The sequence below is a fragment of the Agelaius phoeniceus genome, chromosome 24 (assembly GCF_051311805.1).
Source record: "Agelaius phoeniceus isolate bAgePho1 chromosome 24, bAgePho1.hap1, whole genome shotgun sequence".
Lineage (NCBI taxonomy): Eukaryota > Metazoa > Chordata > Aves > Passeriformes > Icteridae > Agelaius > Agelaius phoeniceus.
Genome location: NC_135288.1, coordinates 693,316 through 715,206, shown reverse-complemented (window position 1 = coordinate 715,206; position 21,891 = coordinate 693,316). Strand labels below are relative to the sequence as shown.

Genomic DNA, 21,891 nt, shown 5'->3' with positions numbered 1-21,891 from the left:
GCAGCGAATGTGCTGGACATGAGACAGCAGACACAGGCAGGGCACAGGGTGAAATGCCCTGGAGGTAAAACCATCAGGATCAGGATGCCAAATGCCAGACAGCAAGAGCTGGTATTAGTTCTGGGGGAAGCAGGAAGCAATGGTGAGGCATGAAGATTTGTGGGGAGAGCCACAGTTGATGAGCTGGATATGCTCACCTAAAGGGAAAGGTGAACTCACATTTCCTTGCCAGACTAATAAACTTGGGTGGATATTCCTTAGGGAAATACAAGTCAAGTGCTGCTTATCCCTCCTTCATTCTGGCCTCAGCTAGCAATGCCACACCTGTCTGTCCTCCTGGACCAACTGCAGAAAGGAGGACACTCCCTGGGATGTCCTTGTCCTCTTTTAATAGCACTGGGCCCCTCAAAGCAGCATATTGCAAAGCTGAGCTGAGACCATATGACAAACCCTGATGTCACCCACAGAGGAGAGCACAGCAACACTTGCACTGACCCCATGGCTTCCTAGGGGTGTTTGACCATCCAGTGCACTTCTAGGAAAAGAAAGCTGGGGTGGGGGTCAATCACTTCTCCCAGGTAACAAGGGACAGGATAAGAGGAAATGGCCTCAGGCTGTGCCACAAGAGGGTTAGATTGGGTATTAGAGAAAATTGCCTCAAAGAAAGGATGGTCAGGCTTTGGAACAGGCTGTCCAGGGAAATGGTGGAGTTACCATCCCTGGAAGTGTTCAAACAAATGTGTGGATGTGGCACTTGGGGGCATGGTTTAGAGGTTAGATGGTGGTGGTGCTGGGCTGATATATGGACTTGACAAACACAGAGACTTTTCCAACCTTAACGATTCTGTGACTCTCTGACCCTGGTCAGCGGCGTTTGGAGAGCAGCAGGATGGGGCTGACACAGAGACAGTGAGGGAGTGCAGCTAAGGAGGGCTCTCAGCTCACATGCCAGACAGATACTTGGGGTTGTAGGGCTGGTGGAGCACCTTGGGCAGCAGGTACAGGGCCGGGGGAGAGTGCTGGGCTCAGGCAGGAGCAGCAGCTGGGTCCGAGGATGTGACACTGCCCCAGTGCAGCACAGTGGGCACAGGACAGCCAGGGTTACTCAGGGGGTACTCAGGGGGCACTCAGGGGATACCCAGGGGATACGCAGGGGGCACTCAGGGGATACTCAGGGGGCACTCAGGGGGTACTCAGGGGGCACTCAGGGGATACTCAGGGGGTACTCAGGGGATACCCAGGGGGCACTCAGGGGATACCCAGGGGGCACTCAGGGGGCACTCAGGGGATACCCAGGGGGTACTCAGGGGATACCCAGGGGGCACTCAGGGGATACTCAGGGGGTACTCAGGGGGAACTCAGGGGATACCCAGGGGGTACTCAGGGGGTACTCAGGGGATACCCAGGGGATACCCAGGGCGCACTCAGGGGATACTCAGGGGGTACTCAGGGGATACCCAGGGGGCACTCAGGGGATACTCAGGGGGTACTCAGGGGGCACTCAGGGGATACCCAGGGGGCACTCAGGGGATACTCAGGGGGCACTCAGGGGATACCCAGGGGGCACTCAGGGGATACTCAGGGGGTATTCAGGGGGCACTCAGGGGGTATTCAGGGGGCACTCAGGGGATACTCAGGGGGCACTCAGGGGGTACTCAGGGGGTACTCAGGGGATACTCAGGGGGTACTCAGGGGGCACTCAGGGGATACTCAGGGGGCACTCAGGGGATACCCAGGGCGCACTCAGGGGATACTCAGGGGGCACTCAGGGGATACCCAGGGGGCACTCAGGGGATACTCAGGGGATATTCAGGGGGCACTCAGGGGATACTCAGGGGGCACTCAGGGGATACCCAGGGGGCACTCAGGGGATACTCAGGGGGTACTCAGGGGATACCCAGGGGGCACTCAGGGGGCACTCAGGGGATACTCAGGGGGTACTCAGGGGATACTCAGGGGGTACCCAGGGGGTACTCAGGGGGTACTCAGGGGGCACTCAGGGGGCACTCAGGGGATACTCAGGGGGTACTCAGGGGATACCCAGGGGGCACTCAGGGGGTACTCAGGGGGCACTCAGGGGGTACTCAGGGTGTTACTCAGGGGGCACTCAGGGGGTACTCAGGGGGTACTCAGGGGGCACTCAGGGGGTACTCAGGGGGGTACTCAGGGGGCACTCAGGGGGTACTCAGGGGGTACCCAGGAGGCACTCAGGGGATACTCAGGGGGCACTCAGGGGATACTCAGGGGGTACCCAGGAGGCACTCAGGGGATACTCAGGGGGTACTCAGGGGGTACTCAGGAGGTACTCAGGGGGCACTCAGGGGGCACTCAGGGGGTACTCAGGAGGCACTCAGGGGATACTCAGGGGGCACTCAGGGGGTACCCAGGAGGCACTCAGGGGGCACTCAGGGGGCACTCAGGGGATACTCAGGGGGTACTCAGGGGATACCCAGGGGGCACTCAGGGGGCACTCAGGGGGTACTCAGGGGGCACTCAGGGGGTACTCAGGGGATACTCAGGGGGCACTCAGGGGGCACTCAGGGGGTACCCAGGAGGCACTCAGGGGGTACTCAGGGGGCACTCACGTGTGCAGGCGGCCGAGGGGGGGTCCTGCACGGCGCGGTAGAAGCTGCTGTCACAGTGGCACACACGAGCTGCCCGGCTCTCCGAGTGGCTGTGCAGGGGACATTTGGCACACAGCTGGTCCCCAGGGGCTGATTTGTAAAATCCCAGCTGGCAGGCTGCAGGGAGATGGGCACAGGTCAGAGGGATGTGCCTGGATGAGGATCATCCCACAGCTCAGCAGATCCCACCAGCACAAAGCTCAGCTCTGCTCTCATGTAGTGCACAGCAAACCAGCCTTTCTCCCCTGCACCTGGGCGAGTCCCCTCCAGCTGCTTGTCTGGAAACTGGGCTCTGTGGAAGCTTCTGTTCCCCCAGCTGCACTTACTGCCATCCTGACACCCGTTCCCCACTGCTTCACAAACAAACTTGGGTGCCTCTGCTGTTCAGAAGCTGCCTGCAAAGCTCCAGGTATTCTTGCCCCTGTGCCTGCTGTCCAGCACTGTCTGCCCTCAGGACAGAGAGCATTGCAAGGATCAAACCATGGAAGCACTGGAAATCTATTGGCAACTATTCCAAAATACCATTTATGGGGCAAATTTACAACACAATCCTCACTTCATGGTGATTGCCACAAACACTGGCTATGCCCAGGTTCCCAAAAGTATCTATGTGGGAAGTTTCAGAAATTAAATTTTCCACATCTGGAACATGGTACATGTCCCTCTGTAAGACCCTGGGGTGCTGCCACACAGAGCAATGAGTTTTCTTACACAAAAGGATAGGGGAAGAGCCTCTCTGGTTGCATAGTACAGCAAAAAGGCACTGCACGCCTGCTGCCCTCCCTCTGGAGGCAGAGGGAAATTCAGGCCAAGTGAGACAGCCTTGGAAAAAAGTTTTTTTCTGACAATACAACCTGCCTGCAGTTCCTCTGCCTCCTCCTGATACAGGAGCTCATCTCACACCCATTGCTCTGCTTCATCCTACCCCTTCTCCCAGCAGCCCCTCAGGTAGATCATTTGTCACACAAACAAACAGCTTGTCTCTCGTTAAAAAGCGATTTCTTCAAGAGGGACATGTGGCATGTCAGGTATCTGTCTGGGGGTGGAAGGATCTGCCCTCTCCTGCAGACTTAGATTCCAAATAAGGGAAAGCAGGCTCTGTCTGGGTCCCTGTGCTCATGAGGTACTTTTAGGACCAGTTCTAGTGATTCAAGGATTATTCCTGACTCTGACTCATCTCTGTTTTTTCCCACTGAGGTAGTAATACCTTCATTTTCTCATCTTTACCTCCAGTGGCCAAATTTGCGTACAGCCTCAATCTTTGCTTTCAGGCATGTAAAAGGGTTTTTTGTGATCCAGCATCCTCAGTGGGCTGTGTCCCTCCATGCTGTTTGTTCTGTTTCAAGGTGCTGATTTGTTTTCTTATTAATAACACTCCTTTCCTTGCCACAGATCTCCCTGGACTGATGCTACCAGCATATTCCACCTCTCACACACTGTACAGTGACACAAGGGCCTTTTTATAACTGAGGCACTCTAGTAATGGCAGCTGAAGGCAGTGCTCCAGTCATGTATCCCTGGTGTGGGGAGCACTTGCTGGTCCCTCTCTGGGCTCTGTCACCAGTTTCTGTGGCACTTTTACACCAAATGCTCTGTTAACAGCAACAGTGATACCACTGGCAGGATGCACATGTGCTGGATGTGCCAGAGGTGGTGGCACAGGCTGGTGTCACACCTTGGTTCAGCAAAGACCAGCAGTTCCAGACTTTGTTCCTAAATTTCTGCTTCTGCACTCCCCAAAGGGCATCAGGGCAAGGAGTAGAAATGCCCAAAATTGGAGATGCAAGGGAAGGCAGATGTGAAATTGCAGCAGCTTGGGGCTGGTTTTGTTCCTCAGCTCTTCTGGCACCTTTCACCTCCTCAAGGGCATCAGGAGAGGAGACAACACGGGGGATGCAGATTTTCAGGGGATTTCCTGTCCTCCCAAGGACAGCCCGAGACATTTGGCAGGCTCTGGTGCTGACTGGTCCTGAGGATACCAAGAAATTCAGGGACTCTGCCCTTGCCAAGTGCCCCTTGATGCAGCACCCTCCAGTCTGCATCATGTGAGCACAGATACACCCTGTTCTCATGCGGGGACAAATCTGGGGGGCAGCCAGCTGGTGGGAAAGAACCGAACCAAATTCCCAAAATAAAACATAAAAAAGAAAATTTCCCAGTTTTCCTGTGTGGGAAAGGATGAAGACACTGCATGAGCATGGATGGGAGCTGAGCAATGGGACAGCCCCAGTCGGTGCTGGGCAGGTGCAGGACAGGAACTGCTGCCTTTAACTTGTGTGAATGTCCCTTGGACCTGCAAACCATCATCTCTACCCATGCAGCAACCAGCCACTTGTGGCTCCAGAGGCATTGGAGTGCTTCCCTCCACTGCTATTTAATTAAGGGCAGAAAAATCAGTGCTACCTCAGGTAGGAAAAGACAGGCAGCAGGAAGGATGGGAACACAAAGCACAGCAGATTTGCACGGAGCAATTGTAATCACTTAGCATTTAATGCTGTAAAAAACCCATTAATTACCTGTAGCAATGAGTCACAATTATTTTAGATGCACTCAAGGGGAAAATTATACTAAATGACAAATTACAGGTGAATTTGTGCACCAGGGCAGAGCCATCAGGAGCCAGCTCCCAGCACATGGACAGCATGAGCATGCAGGGAGGGCTGGGGAGCACCTGGTGCTGGGACAGGCACTGCTCAGGGGGTCATGCACCTCTGAGTGTCTCAGTGCCCACTTTTGAGGGAAGCAGGACATGTGCAAAGCCTTCAGGGGAGAGGGCACCAGCTCCAACCTGCACATAGTATGAGACACCTTCAGTACAGGATGCCAGGCATGTCCTGCTCTGGACTGAGCTCTCTCATGCCATGACAGTGACATGTGAAAGGCCAGGACTTCTCAGGTTAGCTCTGGGAAGAGCAAACAGCAGAGCCGTGACCAGTAGGAAAAATTCAATCAAATGCACCAGGTCTAAAACACACTGGGCTCCACAGCTGTGGTTGTGACACACACAGAAGCCTCCCAAGTCTGCAGCCATCCAGCAGAGAGGTGCAGAGTAGTTGTTCTGCTGTTTTCACGGCAGTCAACTATGGCCACCTGCCAGAAGTGCCCTCCCTGGAGCCCTGGGGAAGGTGAGGGTTTCTTTACTCCTATTATTTTATGTGATAGACTCCTTTGCTCTGAATCTGAGGATCTCAGGTCCTGCCTCTTTGTGAGCCACCAGAAGTGCTGCAATGTCCCAGTGCCAGCCCCAGCTGCCCGTCCCTGCAGTTTGATCTCACATGCATGGTGGGACAGGAGCAGCCCTTCACCTGCCACTCAGCCCAAGACTTGTACACCTGCATTCTTCCTGCAGCCCAGGCACCCGGGTGATCCTGGTGTCACCAGCAGAGCCTACAAACCCCAGTGTTGAACCTGTGCTGGGCAGAGCACATCTCTAGCCCTGTATTGCACAGGTGAGTCCCCTATGATCACTCCAGACCTGTCTGGGTCTATCCTGTGGGGCTTGCACTGATCCCCCCACCCTGCACTGCACACCTTGCCTGTTTTCCCAGCCCACCAGCCCCACTGTCACGTGTCACCTGCCCAAAGGACCCTGCAGCAGCAGGTTTGTCTCAGGAACAGTGAACGTGGAGGGCCCTGCCAGCCATCTGGAGTTCGGTCCATTTGTTTCACTCCCCCTCCATCCTCTGGGGACAGGACAACATCTGCTAATAAGCTGGCAGAGCTCAGGAGATGATGGATGGACCTGTCAAGGATCCGCTAGCAGGGAATGAGCTGCTCCTCTCCCTCTCAAGTGCTGCCTGGAAGCAGAGCTCTGCAGGTGGCCCTGGTGGGACCACCAAGGGCTGCTCCAGCAGGGCTGCAAATGCGAGCACTGCCCTCATGTCAGTCTCTCCTGGCTCTGTCCTCTGCCCAGGAGGTCTGGGCAGGGTGAGGGCATGGCTGAGGGTGACATGGGGCAGCTCTGTGACACTGGTGCCACCCTTCCTGACCCTTCAACAGATCTGGGCATCTGCAAGCAGCAGAAGAGCAGCCATGTATCTCCCTTTGGCCATGCTGGGAAGAGATAGAGATGGAAATAAAGGTGTCACAGCCACTGTGACAGCCAGAGACAGGCACCAGTCCCAGAGCCCCCCAGGCTGCACAAGCCAGCACAGAAAATCCCAGCCTCCTTTCAATCCAGTTTCAGCATGATGCCTCAAATCTCAGCTCCCATATGACACAGACACTGAAACAGAAGCCAGTTATTCTCAGTCATGTCTTAAAATGACACATTTGCCTCATTGCCCAAAATCTTCTGTTTTAGCAGGGCTGTGCTCCCCTTTCCCTGCAATCCCAGGTCAGCCCAGGCTCTGTGGCCTGGAGGGAGTTTGGGGGCCTGGCTGGGCTGGTGCTCTCAAGTCATCTCCTGGTCCAGAGGTCATGCCTTGCCCTAGGGCCTGCTGGTGCTCACATACCCTCCTTGTGCTGCTTGTCTCCACTCTGCCTCAGCCCTGGTCACCTCTGGTCCCTGGGTACCACATTAGCCTGTCCACAGCCCCACTACCACCTTGCAGCCCCTTTGCACAGTTCACAGTTCTTCCCATCCCCAATACAACCTATCTCACCACTACACACCCCTGAACTTGTCTCCTACTGCCCCAGACTCCACCTCATATCACTTCCCCACTTCTTGGCCCTTCTTCCCACAATTAACCCACTTCACACCCCATTGTACCCCTGAGTCTTTCAGAGGGGGAAACAAGAGGAATTTTTTACCCATGAAAGCTTTGCAAAGCCAGAAGGACCCTGTGCTTGGGGCTCCCAGCAAATGGCACACACAGCAAAGGACACCCTGCATCCTTCTTGGTGATACCCAGATTTCACTGCCACCAGAACAAGTTGTACTTAGGAGGGTCCTGGCCTTCCAAGTGGAGTAATTCCACTTGTAGTGCTGGGAAAACTAGAACTGCAGGTGCACAGACTGGCTGCATCCCAAACTGGAAATCTGCATGATGCTGCCATAGAAAAATCAGCAGGTCTTAGAGTCAGAATCACTTAGAACCACACCTCTAGCATAGAATTCCAGAATCCCAGAGCGGTTTGGTTTGGAAGGAACCTCAAAAATCATCCAGCTCCCCTGCCCTGCCATGGGCAGGGACACCTTCCACTAGACCAGATTGCTCACATCCCCATTCAGCCTGATTTTAGTACTGTTGGACACACACCTGACACTCTTCTCTTTCCTACATCTTAAAAAAATGAAAAATAAGAGCAGGAAACACCCAAGTCCCAGTTTGCTATGAGTGCTGCTCTGCTGCCTGGTGCAGACATCCCTCTGTGGGAGTGGAGGTGGGGCTGTGAAGACTTGTGTAGGTGAGACACCCTGACATGCTCAGAGCAAAGGCTTTTTTATAAAGCTTACCCAGGGAAAGGCTACAGCTTGCTGGAGTAGGATGGAAACAGGCAGCCTAGTGCCAGAATTAGAAAAAAGCTGTTTCCCAAACTCAGCCTTGTCAAAGAGTTTTAGACAGAAGTATCCAAAGCTTCTGAAAAAACCCCCACAGATTTCACCAGACCAGAAGCAAACCCAGAAAACGCAGTCTAGAGGAAGGGGTGTCACGCCTGAAGGGTGACAGTGCTGGAGGTAACTCTGTGTCCATTGCAAGGCATGAAAGAGGAAAGGACACACAGGACACCAAGAGCTTCATCCCATCCCTGGCAGGAGCTGGAGTGCAGTTTGGGGGGGCATGTGAGCCCTCTCAGCACATCCATATGGCTGTGGATGTGCAGAGGGGCTCAGCTGTAAAATGAGGGTGCCCAGACATGCCAGGGCCAGCACAGCCCTTGGCCCCCTCTGCTGAGCTCCACCAGCCTTTGGATCTTTCTCCTTCCTGCAGAAGTGGCAGCAGCAGCAGCAGCAGTTTTCAGAAGGGGAAGAAGCCCTGACACAAACAGTGTCTTAAGTGGCATCTGGAGCTCCTGCCAAGGGCAGAACAAGTTTCTGGCAGGGCCCTCCTCCTCTGTAGGTTGAGGAGAATCTGCTCCATGCAAGGCCATCTCACCAAACCTCTGAATGTGCCAGTGGGGAATTTGAGGTCCTTGCCCCGTACTGTGCTACACTATCCCCAGTGTAAGGACTGGTGCAAAATTCCAGATCTTTCTTGTGTTCTGTGTCCTGACTCCCCAACAACAGCTTCCCAGGCACGTGCACACTGGAAATCCAGAGGAACAGCCTGTGTTCACCACCCAAAGGCAGCCAAGTTTTATGGAAGAGTTCAAAATAAAAATCCCCTGAAAAAAACCCACATTCCCAAACTGCTGAATGTCCTCATCCATCATAGCCCAGCTGCTCCTCACCACTTCTCAGAGGGACACAGAGACCTGCTAAGCACAAATAAAATTTGATTAATCCCCATCACTACCCTGAACTCCAGCTCACTATCATTCTCACCCTTCATTTCTGTCAGCACTGAAACACAGAAAACTCAGAGGAAAAGTGGCACACAAAATATTCAGCCAAGGACAAACCCTATATTGTTGTGTTGGTGAGATACAGTGGTGCTCTGCAGGCAGCTCCATCCTTTTTGTTTGTTCCTTAGCAGAAAAATAAGTGAATGGTTTCAGGTGCTGGGGTTCTGCTTTGTTTTGTTTTCCAAGCAAATGCAATTAGCCATTGCATTTTAGAGGTGGGAGTGATGCTGGAGATCCTGGGATCACTCTGTCCTGCCTCCTGCCTTCTCCAGTGATCTCACTGGGCTGAATTAGCTACACACACACAGCCCAGCACCCCTGGGCTCCAAGCCTGAAGCCAGGTCTGTGACAGTGAGCTGGAGATCCTGGTATGAGACAAGTGTGAATCCAAGGGTCCCACCCCAAGGCTGGATAAGCCTCTACAGGAAAAAGTCTTTCCTAATGAAAAAAAGAAAGAGAGCAGGTTTAGATGGTATATTGGGAGAAATTCTTCCCTGTGAGGGTGAGGAGGCCCTGGCACAGGGTGCCCAGAGCAGCTGTGGCTGCCCCATCCCTGGAAGTGTCCCAGGCCAGGCTCGACAGGGCTTGGAGCAGCCTGGGACAGTGGAAGGTGCCCCTGCCAATGGCAGGGGCTTGGAAGGAGATGAGCTTTAAGGTTCCTTCCAACTCAAACCTTTCTATGATTCTGTGCTCCTAGATAGTCACAGCTTATGCATCTTGGAAGACAAACTGGCTTCTTTCTTTCTTTCTTTCTTGGGAGGATGCAGAGCTTTGGGATAACCAGGAGGTGACATGATCTCACCAGCAAGTATTCCTTGTATTTTACAGAGCAGCTGATGGCCTTGCAAACCACAATGAAAATCTTATAAGTCACCAACTTTTTTTGATTCTGTTGCCTGGCATCACAGAAAGGACTTTTGCATAACTCCCATAGCACCACTTTGGAACTGTTTCTGCTCCTTGCATTGGAAGCTTTGTCTTGGTACACTCATGGCAGAGCCCCTCTGTGTGGGACACCTGGGGCATTGGTGCCACCAGCTCTGGGTACCAGGTACAGCCTGGTACCAGACAGCAGGCAGAGGATGCTGCAGGCAGGTAAGGCTGTGGCTTGGGCCTACCACGTGTGTGCTGGGACTTGCACAGAAATTCCTCTTGAAATCCACTCCATGAAAACTGAAACATCTTCCAAGATGTTTGCTTGGAGCTGCCATAACAGGATATTCTCATAGAATCATGGAATCACCAAATGGTTTGGATTGGAAGGGACCTTAAAGCCCATTTCATTCCACCTATCGCTGGGACACCTTCCAGTAGACCAGGCTGCTCCAATCCCCATCCAGTGCCTTCTCCTGGCATGTTTCTCCTCAGGTGTTTCCAGGGCTTTCCCTGCCCCTGTTCCAGGCTTTGCCCCCAGCACAGAACATGGGGTGCAGCTGGATAGGGTTTCCCCTCCTTTCACACAGCTCTGCTCCCCCCTTGCCCCACCAGCTGTGGGACTTCCTTTCATAAATGTCCATGGATACAAAACTGTATTCACAAGCACATAATTACCAAGCTGGGTATTTTCTCCTCTTAATTAGCAATGCTGTGGTGCTTTAATTGCTCGATTAAAGTTGCCCACAAGGAAGTTTTAAGGTACATTAAATCTGCTGATTGGTTCATCAGCATGAATCCCACCAACTGGAAAAAATTAACTGGCTTCCAGATTGCTAACCAGACTCTCCAGATCCATTTCCACCAGCTGTGTACCACAGGAGGCACGAGAGAGCTCAGCAGTCCTTCGTCTGTTCCCACCTCTCCTTCATTTTGGGGGCTGGAGGGGAAAGGGTCCCAGCAGTGGCAGTGTCCCTCTCCTTTGCCCAGAGGAAAAAGGCCATTTTCGTGCTGAAGCAGAGCTGGGTAAAATCTAACCCAGGGCCAGATCCTTGTTCAGCCACACACATCAGACCTGTGTTTGGTGGCTGTTCTCACTCAGGCTACAAACACCCATCCTCATGTACAAATGGGCTGCTGGAGCAGGAATTAGGAATTGCTCAGTTCCTGCTCCCTCATCACCATTTTCCATCTAAAGGGAACAGCCAAACTGAAGGTCCCAAGAATGGAGGGAAAGCAGCCAGAGCAACCAGAATACCCAGAGGATAAGATGCCTGTTTCCAAACTTCAGACAGAAATGTCTGAATAGCTCCTGAAAGCCCTGGATATTCAACAAAGAAGCTCTTTGAGAGTGGCATTTCTGCCAAAGGCTCATCCACCCACTCTGACAACAGGAAAGAGGGCCTGCCCTCTTTTCTACTTGATTATTAACAAAAACCCTTCCTGGGAGATTCTGTGCTCCTGGGGGTCCCCCATGGCTGGATGCTGGATGGGTTTGTGTCAACTCCCAGAGAGCAGCACCATGATCTGTAGCCATGGCACTGCTGCTGATGCTGCAAACAAACTCCCTCTGCATGTACAACCTGTGAGCAGCTGAACAGATTTTAGCCCAACTTGAAGTTTTGCTCACTGATACCTGGTGAGAGACGCAGCCCAAGAAATAATCTGGACTTGGCTCAAAAAGGGGACCCTCATGCAAGGACCATGGATTTACATGGTCCAAGGACCAAGGTATATCCACCAAGGACCACCACCAAAACCCAAGCTCTTGGTGGCTCGGGAGCCTGACAGCCCTCCCCAAAGAGGGTAGGAGGGATGTGGTTGAAGAGCCATTGCCCCCACCTGTCTGACCCTCCATGTCCACCTCTCCATCCATCCACACACAGGACAGGGTACCAATGCTCCAGCTCTCAGCCTTTGGGGAAGTGGATTATGTGCCCTTCCCTGCCCACAGAAGCACAACCAGGCTCCCCTTTCCCATGCCTCTAATTGCACTGACTTTATTGAAATGGGTATCTATGTGTCCTGCACAGCAGTTGCATATCAATAAGGTGAATTATGCTGATTGTCTCCTTATCTGTTAAATTGCTGGGACAGATCCCTTTCCCTCCTGCTCTTGCTTATTCTGCTGTTTAGGCAGAGCAGTTGCTATTTGCAGTGTGTAAGAGATGTTAATGTGTTGTGTGTGGACTGTTGCATTTCAAGGAGCAAAGAGCAGTCTGAGGCTGTGGGTTAGGGGGTGAGGGAAGAAAAGTCCTTCAGAACCTTGAAAACAGAGGGAAAAACAAGTGGGCTGTGCTGTGCCAGGAGGAGTTTTATCCTTGTGGTGGCTGTGGCACAAGATACTGTGGGGCTAAATGTTGGGAATGTTGGGAATGTTAGGAGCTGGCAGACCCCAGGATGTCATCAACATATGTAGGAATTCCAGCTCAAATCCCATATCTGTCCAGTAAGGTACTGTAGCACATGTGCCCAGTCCCAGCTGGAGAAGGGGGTTCTCTGGAGAGGAATCTGGCCAAGGCATTAGGCACAGATTTAGGGACAAATGTCTGGTGTGTGGGGGTTGTGACACACTCAATGCCAAGCCAGCTGGCATCCTCAGACAATCCTGATCCCAGTGACCCTGGGCTGAGATCTGGCCCCCTCAATCCCGTGGAAACTGCCCTTCACATCCTTATTGCAAACAGCAGGACATCAAAGCAAGGCAAAATGTGGATCCTGCTGGGATGAGTGCAGGAGTCAGAGACCCCAGCCACCATCCCCCTGCCCCAAAAAAGGGCAGTGAAGGATCCAACATGATAGATGACAGCAAAGCCCCATCCCTGCAAGGCCAGGCTGGACAGGGCTTGGAGCAACCTGGTCAAGTGGAAGATGTCCCTGCCCATGGCAGATGGTGGAATAGGATAAGCTTTAAGATTCCTTTCAACCCAAACCAGTCTGGGATTCTACAACTCTGTAATGGGGATGAAAGGCAAAGAAGTTCCTAATGTTCCTATACATCTTTCACCATGTCCCACCTCACCCCTTCCTCCCCAGGTCTGTGGCACTGCCTTACTTCTCCTTTGAAGGGCTGGGAACAGCCCTGGCTATGGTCTGGTTTCCTGAACTGTCTTCCATCACTCTGGCAGGCCCTTAGGAAAATGAATGTTAAAGAGGAGAGGAAGAAACCTCCACTATTCAAATATCTTTAGCTTTGACAAATAAGGCGTCTGGCTGTGAAAGGCAGAAGGAAATTAATTTGGAATCAGATTTTAAACACTGCCATAGAGGCAAAGTATCTTCTCTAATTTCTCCCCCTCCACACCTCCTCTCCCCAAGCAAAAAATGAATTTCCCTGATATTTATAGAAAGATTATTAGGGCCACAAGGAGTGATTTATACCATCTCATCCCTGTGACCAAGAATGAAAAATTGCTGGGGCGACAGCCACTGGAATCCTGCTTTTATCCGCCTGACAATTAAAATGGCTAATTTCCAGCTCCAACAGATCTGCTGGGCTTATAAATCATCCCCAAAAGGCACTTTTCAGCCTGAAAAATGAACTCTGCCCCAATCAGGCACAAGATCAGAGATTTGCATCTGTTTGCCTTCATGTGTAAATATATGTCCTGATGCCCCACCAAAGGAGATGCAGGAAAGGAGGTGCTGCCCCTGTTCATTCGATGTTGAGTCATCAAACTGTGCTGGAGCCAGAAAAATGGTACAGGGAAGGCAGGAGGGTGAGACAACACTGATGTCAGAGAAAGTCCAGTGACATTTCTGTCTGTTTCTGATGCCACAAGGCTTGGAGAGTTTTACCAGAGAGCATTGCTGGGTCTGAGCTGTCTGCGGAGCCACCTGGGGACACATGCTGGACCACACTTCCTCCTGTGCCATGCCTGTGGTAGGAGCAATCCCACCAGAAACAGACAGGAGGGCAGAGAAGGGGCGCTGCCATAGCTTCACTGCCAGGAGAGAGCAAACCTGTCCAAGGAATCACATGAAAATGAAGCAGGCAGAGCCCAGCACCAATGCCACAGCCTTGCTCAGCCTCCTGCCTTTGGGGTGGGGATGTCCTGGGGCAGAGTGTGCCGTACAGGACTGCTGGAGGGGAACAAGAGGAAGGGCTGTTTTGTCTGTCTGAGCCAACTTGCAGCTCCTTGTAGTGGTGGGGCTAGCACAGCCAACCAGGAGGCCCATGCCAGTGCCCTCTCCTGCAGTAGCACACACCTGGCCCCACATACATCTTGCACCCACTCTTTAACATGATGGAAGACCTTTTCTGAGTTATTAGATCTATCCCAGGACAACTTTCAAATCGACTGTCACAGACAGAAGGAGTTTGACATAAAAGCATTTATTCTGCCCATTCTTCCCATTCTGTAACTGGAGACCTGCAGGAGCCAACGTGGGTCCCAGCAGCCCCTGGATCCATTCCAGTGTGGTGTTGGACGTCCTGACCTTGAGCCAAGCCTCCCTAACTTGACGTTACCATGAAACTCAAACAAAGGCCCCGCACTCATATTTGTGCTGCTCCCCCTCAACACATCCCATGAAGAAACAGAGAGCAAACAAATCTGTGTGGAGGCCTCTCCCGGGGAGCCCGTGCTCTGTATGCACACATCCCTGTGCTGCTGCTGGTCACCCCACTTCTTATCACAGTTTGTTCAGTTGGCAGCTCAAAGCTGCCCAGTGGCACTGAGGGCCCCTGGGAAGGCTCCCCACACCCCTGCATGAGGGGCTCTGCAGCAGCCCTGGGAGGTGAGAGATGGAGGCAATGACCTTGTTCCATGAAAGCTCAGTGTTTTCCTTTTTGCTTTTCTCCCTTTTAAACCCATTCCAGCAGTGGGTGTTTTGGAGAGGCCAGGTAGTGCCTTGCTGGAGCACACCAGAGATCTCAGCACCAGTCAGAGCTGCTGGGGGCACTGAGCTGGGATCTCTGGGCCAATGATCCATGGTACAGAAAGATGGAACCAGAGCAGCCCCTGTCCTGATGGCAGCCAGTCCCCATCTCAAAGCCCTGCCCTGTGCACCACGACCTGTCAGAGCCACAGGAACTCCCAGGGAGTTTGTCAGTCACACCAGCCACATATTTTGGAGGGATCAAGCCAGCCAGCAAAGGCATGGACACCCCTGGGCCTCCACAGAGACTGGCTGTCCCAGTTTCTGTGAGCAAGCTTCTGTCTTCAGCCCTTCCCCAAAGAGGCAAGAGCCCCTTGCAGCCACCCCTTCCCTTGCAGGCACTGCAGGCACTCACCCATGCAGGAATCCCGCTGCTCTTCATAGCCAGCACTGCACACACACTTCCCGATGGGCACCAGCCACTCTCCCTCGGCACTGCAGTACATTTTGGGGGTGTCCCTCTCCTCGGAATGGCCCACGCACTCTCCCCGCACTTCCACCAAGGAGGATGAGTCTGCCCCGGTCACAGCCTCGGAGAAGGACGCCAAGTTCCTCACGGTGGCCGGGCACTTCTTGTAGTACACGCGCACCGAGACGATGGCAATGCAGGCCCCGATGTCCTGGAAGGCCAGGTAGAAGCCCCTCTTGCTCAGCGGCCCCACGCCCCGCACCTCCGTGTTCAGCTTCAGGCGCCGCACGCCCAGGTCCACGTTGGTGAAGCTCTCGTCTGCTGCGATCGTGTCGATCTTCAGGAACTGGCTCTCGCGGGTGCTGGTGCCCAGGTCCCGGTCAGACTCCATGTAGTAAAGGTTGAAGGTCTCCTTGCAGGTGCCCAGCACACCTGGCATGCTGTTACAGTCCCTCAGCGTGAATTTGATCTCTGCGTACACCCGCCGCGCCCCGTCCCGCTGCACCCAGTTGGTCCGGAGCCAGTTGTTCTGGTTGGGGGTCATGACGTTACAGACCTGGTAGGTGTGGATGGGGCTGAAAAACTCATCCATTTCATTGATCGAATCCCACTGCAGGACAGAGAAAATGGGTCATTCCAGATGTTCCCAACTCCTGGGGGAGCAGGGAGCATGCAGGGATGTGTGCCATCTCTGCTCCTGTGTCTGGATGGGAGCTCACTGCTGCCACAGAGCAAAGGGAAATGAGGAACACTCATTAGCTGCCCTAATTTGGGTGGTCATTTCCAGCAGCAGCAGGAACCACCTGCCTTGTGCTCACCTGGATCTCCACTGGCTCATGCACTGCCCATGCACAAACTAAACTGGGTGCTTTCCATCTGGAGAAGGAGTTTCTGGGTGGATACCAGAGGGTGAAGGGGAAGCATGTACTGAGCACAGGACTGTCAGCAAGAAATGTGGACTCATGGGGGCTCAGAGGTCTCTTCTTCCCTGCAAGGTGGTGCCAGTGTGGCTCCTCAGTGTGAGCCCACAGTGCCCAACCCAGCTGAGAGGCTGGATCAGGGCTGGCTCTGGGAACCAGAATGTTCATGGCTTGACAGCTCAGGGGTGAAAATTCCATATACTTTTGGCTGCAGGGCAAACCTGGGGAAGAGATACTGGCAAAAGCAGGTTGCAGCAAGCAGGATTGCAATGGAAGGTGGTCTGGATGAGTTCGGAGGGACAGGGCGTCACACAAGGGAGGGAGCGAAATGGGTTTAAGTGATAGGAAGTGAGAAGAAGTAGTGATATTTTGGATATGAGTTCCATGGGTGAGGAACAAGTAGAACTTAGCTGTTGGGAGCTACATGACGCTTCTGGGGGCTCAGTCTTGCCTGGCATCTCCCTCTCCACTCTCACCAAATGCCTCACCAGGACACACAGACTTTTGCTGCACTGGGGGCTTCTCACCACCTCTTTAGCTCACATTTCTGCTCAAACCAGGTACTCCAATCATACCCCCATGGACGCATCTGGGACCCCTGAATTCTTAGGAGAGAAAGGGAGGAGAAAGAGGAGCAGAGGAGAACTTCAAACCATCTGGTTTTTCCCCAAACTTAGAAACAGGCTTTGAAGTCCCACCCCCGTGCCCAATCTAGCTGTAAGGGACAGCCTCAGATGCAATGCTGCAGAAACTGGGGAAGGCTCTGGCACTCCTGCTCCTTTGCCTTCCAAATGATCACCACCTTTCTGCCCCCAGCCTCAGCATCCTCCTCCAACACCTTCCTGGGGTCCTGGCTCTGCCTGTAAGCTGGCAGGGAGCAGCCCCCCATCTTGGCACCCGTGTGTACCCAGCTGTCCCAGGTAAATCAGGGATTTACCTGGGGGAGCCAGGTAAATCCCCAGCCATGCTGCACAGAGCAGGAAAACAAATCTTTTAGGCAGCATTTTAAGTACTTTAAAATAAACCTCTAGGCTTGCTCTGACAGGGCAAAAATGGTGTTTTCTTATGCAAGTGGTGACTTTGTTTCATTAGACACAAACCAGCAGTCCCAAGAGAAGGATGCTCTGCTCAAAGGAGGTGAGCCTGCAGCCTTCACCCCGGTGATGTGGGAGCTGACAAGGATGCAGATCCCTGGGACCTGCACCTGCCAGCCTCGCTGGGTGGCTGCCAGCAGTGCAGGGAGAGGGCTAGGAGAGGGCAGCACACCTCCAGAACATAAGAGATATGGAAAGAGGTATCAGCGATACCTGTAAAACAGTCACTCCCTTCTCCCCTCTCAGATGGGAATGTCCTTCCTTGTTTGACCTCCCTGACCTGCTACTTCTGGGGACATGTTATCATGCCTTCTGCTCATGTGAGGGTGATCAAAACACTCACTCCAGTCATGTACCTCTTCAGTTTTCTCCAGCATCTCCAGTTTTCTCCTGCATTTAGGAGAAAACTCTGCTTCTCTGTCCTAAAGAGCTTAAAGCAACCTGGAAAAGGCAGCAGCTCCAGGTGCAAACTACAATGGAAGCTCATTTTAAGGGGAATATGCTGGCAAAGGGGGTCAAAATCAAACCATTCCCAGGGAAGAAAAATGTTTTGTGATGCATTTAAAAAAATTGTGTTCTGAATTCCCAGAAATGCCCTGGTTTGTCCTGGGATCACTGGGAACATGCCCTGCACTCCAGTACTCAGGTGGACAACATGGAAAGGGGCCAGGCTACAGGTCTGCTTGGCCAGAGGGATGAGGGCAGCAGCCCTCAGGGTCCCAAGCCCAGGGACAAGCCTGTCAAAGGTGCTGTGACACCCAGGAGCCTGCCCTGCTGCTTGGCCGGGGGGCACAGGGGTACTGGCAGTGTGTGCCAGCCGCTGGCAGTGCTGCAGAGCAGAGCAGAGCAGTCCCCAGTCCCACACCCACTGGCGCTCAGGCTGCTGCGGTGCTTCTGAGGGGGTGGAAGCTGCTGTCGAAATTAATTGAGCACAAATTAACACAACATCTGTTTCCTGTCTTTTCCCTGCTGAGTTTCCCAGGGGAAGGGAAGCAGAGCTGTGCATGGGAGGAGCCACACAGTGTGAGGGCAGAGCTGTGGGGGTGAGCAGGGATGTCCCCACAATGCACAGCCATCTCCCCTCGGCACTGCCTGGGCGGGCAGGGCTCTCTATGAGGGTCGGGGAAGGGAAAGATGAGGTGATTGTGAGCACCAAAATGCTTTGGATCCAGCTCATCTGGTTGTTTTTGGTCTCCAGACATTCTCTCCTAAATCTGGCAGAGGAGATGGAGCTTACTACTGCCACGTCCCCACATGGCAGTCCCCATGTGGCAGTCCCAGAGCTGGCAGCATCCTCCCTGTTGACAGAGCAGGAGATAAATGCCCATCTCTAAGTACCAGCAACAGTCAGTATCAGCCACACCTCCACCCTCTGAGGTGAATTTGGAGAGTTCGCATATGCACCATCACTCTTTCAAACTTAGTGCTGTTTTGCACAGCATCTGCACTGTCAGTTCTGTCCCACGGTCCCTTGGGATCCCAGTCTGAGACCAGCCCAAAATGCCACACTTGGCCTGCAGGGAAAGTGCACTAAGAATGGGGCAGGCAGGCTACCTGAGCTCATGGCTCACGTGCCACAGATTCATCTTCCCAGCGTGTCACAGGTCAACCAAGGTCCCATAGGCCCTGCCAGGTCCCAGGAGTTTCAGGGCCTTTGGGATCACAGAATCCAAGAAATTATTTGGATTGGAAGTGACCATCTTGTTCCAACCCCCTGCCATGGGCAGGGACACCTTCCACCATCCCAGGCTGCTCCAAGCCCTGCCCAGCCTGGCCTTGGACACTTCCAGGGATGGGGCAGCCTGGGCACCCTGTGCTAGGGCCTGACCACCCTCACAGGGAAGAATTTTTTCCCAATATCCAATCCAAACATACCCTCCCTCATCTTAAAGCCACTATCCCTTATTCTATTACTGCTTAACCTTGCAAGAAGTCCCTCTCCAACCTTCCTGTAGGCCCTTTTAGGTACCAGAAGGGAGATGAAAGGACCTGCTTCAGGAATCCCCATTACTGGAGGGGTTTTTCTGTTTCACCTTAGTTCCAGGCTCTGTGGGCAGGAGGGGACCTCTGTGACACTGGGTACCACTGGTTCAGGAATGCAGGCAGCTTGCACGCCCCAGGCACTGCTGGCTCTCAGTTCATGGGCTGAGGTGGTTTTCTGAACCAAAGATCAACTGGGCCCCAGCAGTGTGATAAGATCCCCCAGCGAGATGGAAATGAGGACATCATAATTAACGTGGTGAGCGCACGCGCTGGGGAGGATGTGATTGCATCTGCATTCAGGAGTTTGCCTAATAGTTTAAATTAAAGTCAACACCAGTTATAAAATATTTGCCAGATTATGAAAGGCAAGAGATGCAAACACCAGATATCTGGGCAGCTGAGTAAGGTCTTATAAGTCTCCCAGGGCCTGTGTGGCACAGCAGAGGAGAAGGAGGAGGAGCAGAGGAGAGACCGTGTCCCCCTGGCAGCAGCTCAGCCTCCCTCCATCCTTAGAGTGCAAAGGAACGAGTGTCCCCAGCCCTGGGACAGCTTCCAGGAGGGATGCCAGGTCTGCCTGGCATAGAAGAGCTTTTGTGGCCACTGAGACATCCAGCACTTTCCTTCCCAGCACGCCATGGCATCTTCTCACACCATTGTCACTGGGAGAGGAAAAAAAGAGAAGGCTGTTATTGAAGCTATAAATCATTAGATGGGAGGACTTAATGGAGATAATCCCCATGAAATCAGTCACTGCTGTGCCTAAGGAGGGATTTTTCAGGCAGTTAACTACCCTGAGCTTCACTGCAGGTGATTAACTACTGGTAGTGACCAGCATCTGGGGAATTAGCAATAACCCAGGATTTACTGAACAAGCACTGGGAGATGAGCTTTTATCTCAATTACCAGTCTAAATCTTTATTTTCCAATGTTCCTTTCCTACACTTTTTTTTTCTTCAAAGAAAATTAATTTCACCACAGCTTGAGCTGTAACTTGCTGGTACTTCTGGACCCAGGTAGAGGCTCCAGCTTGGAAGAGAAACCCAAGAAATACAACAGGGACATCAAAGTGAAGGAGAGCAGAGACATGGCCTAGGCACATGGGAGAGCCCCAATATCTCTTGGTGGTCTGAGAAGAAGAGGTGAACCTGAAGGGGGCTGGAATAGCAAGGACACAGCACAGATCACATTGGGGATGGGATTTTACAGAGTGAGCTTGGGGCAAAGGGAGACCCTGCTTCATGACAGATGAGGCTCATCCCAGCCATGAACTGGCTGTTGGCTGCAGGATCAGACCCAGGTAAAAAACGTCCCCTGGTGTGTAGGGACAGCTCTGCAAATATCTCAGTCCCAGGGCTGAAATCCCCATTCTTAATGCACAAATACTGCTGGGAGACCATCCTGTGGCCATGTCTGTGCTTTCAGCTGAGGGTTTCAGCAGATCTGGTGCCTTTCTGACAGTGTTCTCTCTGGGTACTGTAGGATGAAGGAGGAACACCCTTGTGCCCAGGGGCTTCAGGATACACCCCTTTCTGAGGAGCAAAGGGGCAGGGATGGGGAGATCCAAAGCCCTCTGAAGTTCTTTCCTGATTCCCATCAGCAAAGCCAACATGGAGCATGCCAGGTGGGATTGCTGGGGATTGTACAGGGCCAGGAGTTGGACTTGATGACCCTTGTGGCCCCTTCCAGCTCAGGACAGTCCATGACTCTGTGACAGATGATGGGGCAGCTGCCTGGGTGGCAATGCCCAGCGGCTCTCTGGGCTGACCCCAGCCCCTGCTGCAAGAGGGAAACTGTGGGGCCACCACAGAAGGTGCTGGTGGGGGTGGATGGGGAGGTCACGGGCAGCATGGGGGGCCTTCCTCCAGCACTCAAGGTGCTCCCATTCTAATTACCTTTTGCAAGGCATCATTCAAGCTCCTTAGATGCCCTGTGTCTGAACAAAATAATTTCCTGTTTGACTTTGTAAATCAAAGTAGACGATACAATAATTATTAATAATATGTTGACTTATCTCATCAGTGTTTTAATTAGTCAGTAGAAAGGCAATTTGCAAAGGGGCCGATCAGCTCCCTCTGATCCAGCAGGTCACGTGCCCAGCAAGGAGAAGGGAGAGAAGGGCACTGGGGCACTGGGGCGTTTTGCTGGAGAGAACTGGGATACAGGAGGCATGGCAAGGGAAGGGGTTGACCACACTGATAAGAGTTTAATTTTCAATGCAAAGGGAATTGTTCTGGGAAAGGAGCGAGCTGCAAAGCTCCCGGGAGCCTTTTGAAGTTATAATTGAGAGGAACCGCAGCCTGCGGGACAGGGATGCTCCCGGTGACCCTTCTGCTTCCTGCACGTGTCTCTGGGGTGGAGGTGAGGGGGGGGATGCAATTAAACCCCTGAGCAGCAATTACAGCCAATTACCCCTCAGTTAATTGTCTGTCAAGAGAAAATGTCAAAACAGGCCAGGCATGGCTCCCTGATGGCCTGACATTCCCCAGGGCCCACGGCACTGCTGACCCTCACTGTGCCGATTGCTCCCAGCTCCTGCTCCTCTGCTCTTGCTGGCCCTGGCAAAGCCAGAGAGGGAAGTAACCTTCCAGAGAGGCAAGTTCACCTTGCCCACAGGTGTGATGAAGTGGCACCCGTCCAGTTTTGCCTTGGCTGTGCAG

At 53.0% G+C, this 21,891-nt stretch overlaps 1 protein-coding gene across 1 annotated transcript in view; it reads right to left on the bottom strand.

Annotated features, from left to right (window-relative positions):
- Positions 1–21,891, bottom strand: part of EPHA8 (EPH receptor A8) — a 137,305-nt gene that overhangs the window by 20,154 nt on the left and 95,260 nt on the right. The window contains 2 exon segments of the mRNA XM_077190422.1: positions 2,586–2,741; positions 15,184–15,847. Of these exon segments, the coding sequence (XP_077046537.1) occupies positions 2,586–2,741; positions 15,184–15,847 (820 nt within the window).